Genomic DNA, 12,100 nt, shown 5'->3' with positions numbered 1-12,100 from the left:
GGAGACTGTTGTTTAGATAGACTTTATCGGCATATTTCCCCACACGATGTCCAGTCAACAACTCATCATGGCTTCTGGTAAAGTAAAGCTTGTGTTACTCGGGTGTCTGATTTATTCCATCATTGGGCGGAAACTTTGGATAACATAGCCCCCCTCGAGGCTGGTCCCGGGCCTTTGATGAGGTCGATCACCAGCTTTGGTTGCAGAAACTTCTTAAATTCAATATATGTGGCAGCACCTTACAGTGGCTGTGTAGTTACCTGACTCGCAACGGGTGACCTTGAAGGGATGTTGCTCATCCTGGGCGAGGGGTCGTTATTGGGGTCCTCATGGTTTTTTCTTGGACCAGTTTTGTTTAATGTGTTTGTCTTTGATGTACCGTTGTGTTCAGTCTGTAGTGCCACAGAAGGCCTATGCTAAAGATACGTTACCGCATTATCAACACTCCTACTGATGAAGTGATTCTGCAAAATGACCTTGATACGATTCATACCTGGAGTGTGCAAAATAAGATGAACTTAAACAGCAACAAATGTAAAATTATGCACGTCATTAGATCTAGAACCCCAGTATCAAGAATGTATCATGTCAATAATAATGTTTTGGAAGTTGTTATTTGTTCACTTGGGCGTATAAAACATAAACTAACTAGGACTATTTTCGATGAACGCACTGCTTCATATAGTTATCACCTAGTTAGTTTAGGCAAATCGTGACTTCATTTAAGAATGTGGTATCTCTCTTGCATATTTGTTTGTACAGGCGTGGCATACATAGTGTGGACATCTGCACAAAAGAAGTCCACATAATGCAGGGTACGATGGCGTTGTGTGGACTTGCTCATGTCCACACAAGGTTCCCCCCTCTCTGGAAAAGACGTTTAAAGGCATTTTGGGGTAGGGGTCATCTATGCTAAAAGGAAGAGGAATAGTCAACGAAACCTTGTACAAAAAGCCAGCTGAAAATCGTGTCCCCAGTTCAAGAAAAACAAGTATTTTCACTGAGTTTTCTTAACTGCACGAAAACAAAGGAATGTCCACAGTAGGTATGTAACGTAAACATGGGTGTGTTTGTATGGGCTATACGATCAACCAGTTTTCCATTATTTATCGATCAATAGTCGTAAAAATGACACACGTCATTTTAATTACCCGTTTGCCAGAACTGGTGCTTTTAAACATTCGGTTTTTCTTGGATTTTCCCGTACATGGATTTCGCTCCCGCAACAAGTTAGAGATGAATTTCTTTTTAATTTGAACAGTTTTAAAACGATGCTTAAACCCGCTTTAGACAGTTTAGTGGATGTGTATTAAGTATCATTCTGTGCACCATGCAGTCGCTGCTGAAGCAGGGGTTCCTTGGCTTGCTTCTCTATGTGGGTTTGGGTTATTTGAGGTTGGATTTTATCATTTACTTTCTTTTTGTATTGTTCGTGTAGTCTATTCGTGGACAGGCACTTGCAACCATCTTCAGTGGGTTTTATGGCTTATCCTTTCTTGTAATGTCTTTTTCTCTTCGTTTTTCTTTACAAGATTATGCTGATGGAGTCGGGAACCTTTCGATAAGCCTTAATTCGGCTTTTCAGGCATGCTTCCCGCGGGCCCGCACATGGCACATTTTTGGGCTTTGTGTTTTGTGCTATTCAAGAGATTTGTTCAAGTTTCTTGTTTTTGTTGTATATATTTATATAATTTTGAGTGTACGATCTCTGTTTGAAGTTTTTATCTTAATATTTGTAATTTTTATAAATGTATTGTCATTTGTCCATGTTTCTTGCCCGAAAAAGTTATCTAAATAAAAATGAAATAAATATAAAACAACGAAAAACGAGGTTCTTTAACCAGCAGAAATGATGAAAGCTGCACCCTGCTTATATAAATAATAATTAATGTCTTCCCCGTATTTCAATTCTGCACAATATTCAATGACCACTCTCCGCAGTGTACGCGTACGGAAATGAGGCACACTGAAAACGCATTTACGGAATGAAGCCTCAGATTGCAACACACGTCACTACGCTAAGCTAAACATTGTAAAGGGCTGCACCCAATATTCAACGGCCTTCTGGCGTATCAACAGCAGTGCTGCCATCCGCTGACATAGAATGTCATTAATGTGAGTGAAAAAAACCCTCATGGCACAAAAAAACTGTACACGAAAAAGGCTTGTAACTAAACAGGACCTTGCCATAGATTCCTGCGTGAGTAGAAACTGCATGCTGTTTACTGACATTGACGAACACGAGAAGCCTTTTAACTGGAGAGAAATCTGCAATGTGTTTTTGAGTGAGTGCGAAGAGGCTGCATACTGTTTATGGGAGCAAGCATTAGGGAGGAAAATCTTCGCGTGCTGCAAACAGAAGCGGTCATTTATTATGTAGAAGGAAGGGTAGAAAAACACACATGAACGTTTCCAGTCGCCAAAAGACTCTTTGCCTTAACTAATAGGCAAAATCGAAAAAGATTCCGTCATCTGTGAGTAAATGAATTTGCTGAGAATTAAACATTAAGAGTAAACGTTGATTATTGTGCAGTCACTGGTTTGCTGATTCATCTTTTTGCTCATTTTCACCCATGGCAGCTTATACAGAAAAACAAGGATATTTCGAGTTCTGTACACCCCGAGCAGTTTGTTTTTCTAACTAATACTTGAATCAAGGGGTGCATGTTACAAGGCGTTTTCTTTCTTGGGTGGCTGTCTCTGAACTGTCAATGCCATTCACTCGGGATAGTTATGTTCTGTTTCCTGTACTTGTGTAAATTCCAAAGAACTCGTACGCCATTGTTCAAAACTACAATTATTGTACGGAGGCCTCTCCTGATCATCGATTTATAGGATGATTACGTGAGTTCTTACCTACAAAGACAACTGCATCCTCTCAATCACTTTTATTCAGGATTCCTTACATGTAAAGACATCAAAATAGGTCGATAACTCACAAATGAAAAACCAATCCGTATTTTTACACGCCACTTTTACTTGGATGATGAATGTTGATTGTTTATTTTTGTTAAAATTGTGTGTGCTTTCTTTTCTGCTACTTTTCCAGTTCAGAGGAGCGAATCTGTTTCTGACATTTTTGGAAAGCTTTGAAAACTACGGGGACGTGATCACGTCTCACCTTGACAGCACGGGACAAGGCCCCCTGACAGTGTCACATACCAACTACAGTAAGTTCGCGGCATTATGGACCATTTTCGTTGGCGGCCATAATTTCCGCTGCCTGGTGTTACACATAACTCTAATATGCTTTCAGGAATCGACATGGCCTACTTGGCAAGACCTCCATTTTGTTATTTGCTTCTACAATAGACTGATTGCGCCCGGTAAGTCACGTGACCTACAAACATCAGCTAACATTGCGTCCCCCCTTAACAAAGTGTGTCATAATTGTCATTTACCAAAAATGAAGCCGGCGATCGGTTGAGTACTCAGACTACTGATGTGCTGAGCACTACACCGAAAGCCGGCATATATGTTGGTAAACAGCACCTATGACACACAATCAGTCCATTGTCGGAGTCGTTATGTGTGATTCCTTGGTCTGCTGGGAAGGTAGATTGCTTCGTCGTGCCTTTAATTATTTAGGGTACCGTTGCTGTTATGGAGGGTTACATCTTGTGGATAAGTCGCTTTCCGTTACCGCCTACTGTTGTTTTTGTTTGGCTGTGCAAATGAGCGTTTATATATCAGTCGTGCTTCAATTTGTCCGCAGAATCAATCTTCGAAGTAGTGCACGATAGCCGAGACCTTACCCACGAATTTAGTGACTACTCGACAAAGGTGATCATTCCCCGGACGGTACTTGCTCGACAAGGTAAAGAGAGAAATAGAAAGTATTGTTCCCAAGCAAAATTTTATGCTTTGCTGTCAGGAGGACATTGTCTCAACCGCACACACATTCACATGTACGCTCCTTGCTTATTATGTAGTTATGTTGGAAAAGTGGCTTTTTCTTCGGTCTTGAGAACAAAGTTTTGGTACAGGCATATTTTCATCAATCTTTCTCGCTAAAGAGCCAAAATCCACAGAAAGGAGTGAACGTTAAATATCAACAGCAGCTACTGTAGTGTGCCGATACAAACACCAACATCGACCCTAGAGGGCGATATCGTGCCATATGCATGCAATCAAACTGAAATGAACTGTACGCTCATCTACGAGTGCGGGATGGGTCCGTGAGCTTAAAGGGATCATGAAATGACATGGGTGTCGCCAGGTTTTGTTCGGGGGGGGGGGGGCACCACTTCTTCCCAGGGCGATTTCCGGGGAGGGGGCAAAGCACTCGCGTCAGCAGCGAACTGATGAACTATTAATGGTAAAAACTGGTCAAGTTTGAGAGTTTTTTCCCAGCAAATTGGCAATCATTCTATTTCATCCTTTTTCCCCTTTTAATTTTCAGTTTTTCCGCGGGGGGGTCCCTGCCCCCGGCTACAATCATGCGCAATGTATTTTTCGAAACAGCCTTCGCTAGCAAACCTCTGTATCTTAATAACTTTATTGTTTGGATTTTTGTCTTGCAGTTTCAAAGGAGAGTATTTGGGTTCCACTTTAGGTTTCATGCCAATGGAAACTCTATCTTTATAAGCAGAACTGTGAAATCATCCCGGGAAGAAAACCCCAATGTCATTTCAACAAAAAATGCTTTGTTCCTTCTTTGGGTTATTAATAGTCGTGGAAGTGCATGATAAATAACTAATGTTTTTAATTAGCAAATTTTAGTTTCAAAATTTTTACACAAATTATTATTTTATTATCTTCCCAGATGTACATCATGTACAGCAATAGCGCCGTCAGTTTTCCAGTAAAGAATCAAAAGTTTTATACGTTTCAAAAATGCATTTCCAAGTAAACGCAACACGAAGGGGGGGTAATATAATTTTCAAAGAAGGGGAGTTTAAAAGTTATGTAGCAAAGCCTCTGTAAAAAAAGTCATTACTGCGGCCCTTTCAATCACTAGTTGGCATCTGCACACCCGAATCGGCCTGTAAAAATGACTTAGACCTCCAGTCTACAAGGTGATACTTTTCTCATCAGCGGGCCAAAATATTTGCAGGAGACTATTAACATCCGTGTATCTAGAGTCCCTGAACTTGCGTCCTCAACACGGCCGAGAAAATTAGTGTTGCCAAAAAGCACACGAAAGCACCTTTTGTTCGCCAGTTTGACGGGTGGTTGTGTTTGCTCGGACAATATGGACACAATCTGATTTACCGGAAAGAAGGATAATGAAGAATCTGGTTATTTTTCTGCGTCTTGAGATGTATATTTCTTATACATATGAAAGGTTGCTTTACTACAGCACTTTTGTTGCTTTTTTTCTTTGGCATTTAAGATCACAGTGTCAAATGTCAAATTACATGTGTTGCTTTGCTCCTTTATGGTTGATGGCTTTATTTAACAATTTTTGATTGCCGTAATGCGGATCTGATATTTTTTATCACCCTCGGGATACAGTCCCTCACTTGTTAAAACACCATGTCTAACACCAAAACATCAGCCAGGAATTGTTTGCTTATACTTTTAGTTTCATTTCTTTACACTATTTGTCTCACTTGAAGCAATTCCAGCGATATATAGCTACACCATTCAGACAGCATCAGCTGTTGACTAACGTATGTGCTCAGAGACAGCTGATCGCATTAACCTAGAGGGCGCTATTTGGTTTGGGTAAAATCTGTTGTTTTTAATCCACATTTGCGCTTCAAACAGTTATTGGGGCCATGCTTTAAAAAGGCTACTGCCAGTTCGCTGCTCCAACATTTTATGATCGGTTGAAGTGCACCTCCGACGAGGAGTCAGGTTGGTGGGAAGAATCGAAGCTTTGGGCAAATTCAGCCCTCGATATAGGGAATTTACACAGAGTTGTAAAATTCCAGCCCAAAAAATTCCACGAAGCCATTTTTCGATTGTAGAAAAAATGGACTGTGAGGCGGGGACAAGCAATGCATTGCCAATCAAGTTGTGATGCTGCTCAAGGCAGCGGGGCATATGAGTTTGAATCGACCGGTCACGGGATCCGTCTGGGCTATTGAATTTAGAGACAGAGGTAAAGCAATTTAGGCGATGTCCTTTAGGTGGTCCCTTAATGTACCCTCCTTTTTGGTTTCCGAATCTAGGTCCCGATAGAAATACCAGTGTCGCCACCTTGGTTTTCGCCTCAACGATTGTGAGCCTGGTTCCTTCCCAGGTGGACCCGGCAAGGTCAGTGACACTGGAAATCTTCCGGTCCGTTAGCCGCCAGGGTCACTGTCGAATGCGGCCGAAGTATTCCGAACCCATTTCGTTATTTTTGGGTACTATTGACATATAATCCGCGATAGTGGGCATGTTACTATAGAAACAGCTTCTCTCTGTAGCGTTACCTGCATGTGTAATTCGTAAAATATTCCTAATTTTTTCCTCTGGGGTGGGGGTGTTGTCTATGTTTCTTCTTTGACGTTAATTTGACTAAGACTACCAAGACGGTTTGCACGCCGCCGGGGGACACATTGCAAACGCGCACTGTGCGCATGCACTCAAACGCCCAATTTTCACACACCGTAAAAACAAGTGTTTATGTTTGAACGTCTTTTAAACGCCTTTCTGGTAAACACTTGAACTTTTTGTGGTGTAAATAATCCCGACCAAAGACGTTGTGAGATTCAATTCTTTTTAAACCAGAGACTTATTGGTGAATTAGCAATTTAGACACAAAGACTCGTTTGGATGTTGATAACCAACACATAAAAACACGTTTTTCTGGTGGGAGCACTTTCTGCACACTACAAACAGTTTTAGGCTGTTTGTAGCATAGAAATGCCACAAGCGGGATCAATATAGGGGACTTGCAATAAATGGAAGCAAGGAAGCAAAACGTTTTGGGATTCCGTAATATAACCATGGCTTCCTGAGGCTTAACGTTGCATTTTGCCCCTTTTTATACACTTTTACAAGGAAGAGAAATCAAATAAAGACATATCGCCTTTCTCTCACCTAAAAAATGCCGCCATTTTAAACTGAGCAATATATTACACGGCAATTGATTCTTTAGCAAATGGACCCTTATTTGAGGAGCGTTTCTTAATTTTCCTTCCAGTTTGAATGGAAATCCAACTGTAAACACCATTTGACATCAATGGTTTTTATTTGTTCGTGTTACTACAGTATCAACACGGAGAATATCAGCTCCGTTCTGGTCTCGTGCAGCATATTTCCCGCCTTGACAACGACGTTTACCGACAGCGTCACCATACAGATGCAGAACGAGCCGGAACTGCCAAATTCCACCTGTTCGTTTCTTGCTTTCAGCGACCCAGCCAGGTAAAGCTGATGTTGGCTTAGTTCGTTTGACGACCAACTCATCCCCTACAAAATGTTGGTCAGTTTTCCCTTTAGACGTCTGCAAAAATTATATTCTGTGTATGAGATAAAATTGATCAGTTGTTGACGGATATGGTCGAGTTCAGGTGGCCTGTTCTTGACACAGGTTTCTGGTTCTAGCGCTCGAACGGCGCGAACACGACTGAAGAACGCTGGTTTTGACACAGGATCACACATCACCTCCTCGTCAGGGTTTTACGGGAACACACGAAAAAACTCATGAGATTTTGATTTTGATTAGCTGCAAAAAAGTAGAGAGATGGCTTCTAAAGCCGAAGACAATGGGAAGTTTTGCCAAATTAATATTAATTATTTTCCATAACACAGAAATGAATATTCCTGTTTCAATACAAAAGAATTCAGCCCATCCAAACATTAACTCTCGAAGAACGCACATGGCCGCCGCCATGCTGCACGTTGCTTGTCACTACAGCCCCGGCGTTCGACCGGCCGACCCACGAACAACAAATCGATTTGTTCGTGAACATCCGGGAACAAGCCGCGCGAACTAAGCCTAATTGTCACTAAAATTCTCCACGGTTGCAAGAATAAAATCAATTTAATTGGTATATCTTGACGGGTCGTGTGAAATTGTGGAGGATTGCGTGAAGACGATGCACGTCGGTCTTGTCGTGTGTTCTGCCTTGTCGTTTCTTCGCCGGTTCGAAGTTGTGGAACTAAGCAATTTCATTATTTCGGGAAACAAAATTTTCCTGCAGCGCCCTCTGTTGGCTACTGCTTCCATGAGCGTAACAACGCAGCTCCTAGTAAGTAGAGCGAAGCAAGTGAAGCCATTCTGGGAAGGGAACAATAGCTATTATAAACGCATTGACTGTCAGCTCAATAGAGAATAACGTCCAGGTGTTATATATCATTGTTAAACTTGTCCTTTTGTGCTTTTAAAACAAAGTTGGAAGAGCACTAGTTTTAGAGAAAGTTTGAAAGAAAGTGAAAGCGCACACGAGCGAAACAGGAAAGGGTAAAAAGTCAGAAATTAATTCAAGCAATATTTGACTGTTGTCATCTACTCTAGATCTATTAAAGGCAGGATGTGAGAAAAACGACATCACAAATCAAATATTGAATTGTCAATCTGGTCATTTCTTTTGTTATGGCATGCAGCTTGAATTTTAAATACGAATCCCACCTGGACTTGTTTTTCAAAGGAGACATATAGAAAAGCCATTACGTGCACTGTGGGTCCGTAGCATCGCACGTGATATGCAGTTATTCCCTACGAGATGAGCCTGGACTGATGTAAACGCACTGTCATCGCTAGGACCAATACAGAATATGAAAATACATTCTATCTCAACACACTGGTGAATGAACGGCAGTCCAAAGCTTCTGATCAGAAGTTGCAGGGCATCAAAATTTGTCCCGGGTCATTAGTCGGTGACCTTTGCTTGCTTACATATTGATTTTCTTTGTGGCCTTTACAGAGTCTGGACGGAGGACTTGGTAGGATGCGAGAAACCTGTCTTCAACGGAGACAATACCGTGACGTGTCGCTGTACCCACCTGACAACATTTGCTGTTATCGGCAAGGTGAGTTGGGACTACCCAATTCGCATAAAACCAGGAAAAGTCACAAATTAACATTACCTTTAAACCTCTCAAACCTGATTATATCTCTGAAAACCGTCCTTGTTAACTTGGTCTTAGCTGACCTGCTATCTATTATTTTCTGCACTACAAACAGTAAAAATAATTGGTACGCTGGTAGACTGTGATTTTACTAAAAAGTGAAAGGTGTGCGTGAACGAGCGTAGTCACACGTTATTACCAACAACTTATAGTCTAAAACTCGGGCTAAAATACCAAATAGCGATTATTTCGAGAACTATTTACGTCTGGTACCACTGCGACCACGTGACAAAAACGAGATTTATTCCTCCCGAGCCTTTTTATTTCCGAAACTGACTGGCATTTTCCGAACTCATGTTGTTAATAGTCGGGAGCTGTCGATAATAACTGCGAACATATTTGGGTGTGTTTAAATAATGCTTCAATTTTCTGATTTCCCAACGTGCATCATAAATCAAAAACTGCAGTTCCTCTGTTTCTCTTAGTATTTTTGGCATATTGGTCGCCACTTTTATCCAATTTTGAATGTGCTGACGCTTGCAAAAATAACTCACGTGTTTGTGCTGCATCTAAAAGGGAGTAACCCTGTAGACATGACGTCACACGTTAATTAATTCAAGAGAAAATTGTTACTTGCCTTGTAACTGAAAAGCAGGGCACCGTTCTACCAGTAAGGGACGCTAGGATAGAGTCGATAACTTCATCTATCTAACTTCATTAATTTTAAATTTCTTTCAACAATGTAACGAGCCAACACGTCGGCTTGCGCACATGATTTGACACGTCGGTTCTTTCGTGTATTGGCCGCAGTAGACTGGGGTCGTTACTTACTGACCATGCCTTTGCTTTCGAGGTTAACGAGGTTCGCCTGTCCAGTTCCCTTAAAACGAAACGGGAAACCAGCACACATACCTTTTATCAACCTGGGTCGACTTCGCTAGCGGAAGTTCAACTGTGGTCTAGATACCAAACCCTAAATTATACTTCTAAAAGTATATCTTCCTTTAAAATCTAAGTACGAATCTTGTGCACCCAGGTTCAAATTTCGACATGTTTAATGGGTTTTGATGTCCTATTCTCTTCACAGGCAAATGACCTTTTTCTGTTTTGCATAATAAAATTTCAGAATGATCGTACAAGCTGGAAGAATATGCTTGTGTTCCGATCTGGCTTCATTTTGTTTTACTCTCCTAAACACCACGCTCAATAATAGAATAATAAATGTGACACGCAGTAAAGGTACCAGACTATTCCACACCTCACCAATATATAACGTCTCAGAAACGGAGATTGGCAAGGCACCTTTCGAGGGCGAGGTTGACGCTCGCCTTGTTGGGACGAAAAACGCCATCTTTTGTTCACCTTTGTCACACAAGTACTTTAAAACCACACGGAACAATAGCTCTCTTTAACATTCAAGCACACTGCCACCCGAAACACGCAAAGAGTGAAGACTTACCATTCTGTGATCCATCCCACCTGGCCACTTCATTCCAGAGGGCAGTAGCCCGTGCTCAACTCGATATTGCCCACACATTGACGTGCATGTTGACCATGATGTCTCAGTCTTATCGGTGAACTGACATGTCAGGCCACACTTCCAAAAGATCATATCCCTTCGCTCCCTTTCAGTTTCGATAAACCCTGTGCAAAACGTAAAATCCTGTATCCTCTATAGCGGTGTGACTGTCGAGATTCGATCTCGGATACAGCTCTTGGAGGTTCAATTCGCAATGAACTGTTTCTTGTGCCCGCGTATCGTTCACTTGAACATATCAGAAAACATATATGTGTAATACAAACTTGGCTACGTCTGGGTACCATTATAACTGCACCTGACTCTATCTAGCATCCGTTTCGGGTTTGAATGCACATTAGGGTATTTCGCAAACCTTGACTTCGTCTCGTGGTCGGCTTATGAGGGTCGGTATCAGGCTTTTTCAAATTTCTTAGCCCTCTGCGTTGAGGTTTCTGCCAACACTGCTCCATTTTCCGTTTCAGAAATCGAAACATCTACCCTGGAACCACATTTGTAATCATTTTTATCTGGTTTCAACGCTAAACACCTCAATATGATCCCAGTTGCCCAAAATGAAGCTGTGTCGAAAACGAGGCTGATAATTTAAAAATCGTCTCTACTGGGCAAATATGAGCCAACGAAATGTGTTGTACCTGATGCAACTATTCACCGCTTGCTGTTAATTACAGCAAAATGTAAAGTTTAAAATCTCAAGAAAACTGAATTCTTTGTTTCAGGCGTTCACAAATCATGCCAAAATGTAAACAAATTACTCTTCACGAAAAGAGCTTTATAAAAAAACACTAGTTTTGCCCACCCTTTTACTACTTCTCGACTTTATTTTCGCAAAATACATTAGGAATGGGCCTAATCCTACCCATGAAAACATTTGTGTAGTGCTGTTGTTTCTCAAAAGTGAAAAAGACTTCAACTTCATGTAATGAAACAGCTGCTTACATGGCACAAACTCACGTTGCTCGCGTTACGTATAAATTAACCTCAAAATCGAACATGCGCAGTTCAAACTCTCCCGCTGATACATAGGGGTACTTTGCACATACAGCTAGCTCTGTGATTGTGCATGTCATAAGCTCACACTGCGTTGTCTTATAGAGGTTTTTGGGCGGCAGCCATCTTCCCGGTCAGTGCTTTTGGTCCATAGGAATACAAATGAAAAATAGACCTCCTGCGCATATCCCTCATAACAAAAGCACTGACCGGGAAGATGGCTGCCGTGCATTATATAACCTCTATAGTTACCAGCAAGTGCTACGCATGCGCGCTGTGACGAGAGATTGCAAGCTACCTGCAGCCTCAAACATGTACATTTACATGTACATTTATCGTATTAACTGCACGTACCCTAAAAACTTTCGTACAAACGGTATAGATCGCTGCAGAAGCAGAGCAAGTCATCGTTCAGGTGAACAGATTCTAACATTCTTTTGCATACGGTTTCTATCCCTGTGTCTCTCGCAGTACAACACAAGAGGAAAATTACCGGATCTCCTGCTGGTTGTACTGGTAATTTACCTGGTTCTTATAGTAACAACCTTTGGCCTTCTACTTTATGCAAATAGGTAAGGAAGACCCGCCCCATAGCATATTTTAATACATTTATATGTTGAAAGT

General features: G+C 41.5%; 1 protein-coding gene across 1 annotated transcript in view; it reads left to right on the top strand.

The window, feature by feature from the left end:
• Positions 1-12,100, top strand: part of LOC110984303 (adhesion G protein-coupled receptor L3-like) — a 105,111-nt gene that overhangs the window by 80,011 nt on the left and 13,000 nt on the right. Inside the window, exons 8-13 of the mRNA XM_022244336.2 lie at positions 3,050-3,170; positions 3,716-3,817; positions 6,120-6,204; positions 7,147-7,302; positions 8,805-8,910; positions 11,948-12,048. Of these exons, the coding sequence (XP_022100028.1) occupies positions 3,050-3,170; positions 3,716-3,817; positions 6,120-6,204; positions 7,147-7,302; positions 8,805-8,910; positions 11,948-12,048 (671 nt within the window). The remainder of the gene's footprint in view (positions 1-3,049; positions 3,171-3,715; positions 3,818-6,119; positions 6,205-7,146; positions 7,303-8,804; positions 8,911-11,947; positions 12,049-12,100) is intronic.

Source organism: Acanthaster planci, linkage group LG10 (assembly GCF_054643075.1).
Source record: "Acanthaster planci isolate LZ-2023a linkage group LG10, COTS_SCS, whole genome shotgun sequence".
NCBI lineage: Eukaryota > Metazoa > Echinodermata > Asteroidea > Valvatida > Acanthasteridae > Acanthaster > Acanthaster planci.
This window is presented reverse-complemented; position numbering and strand designations above follow the sequence as displayed.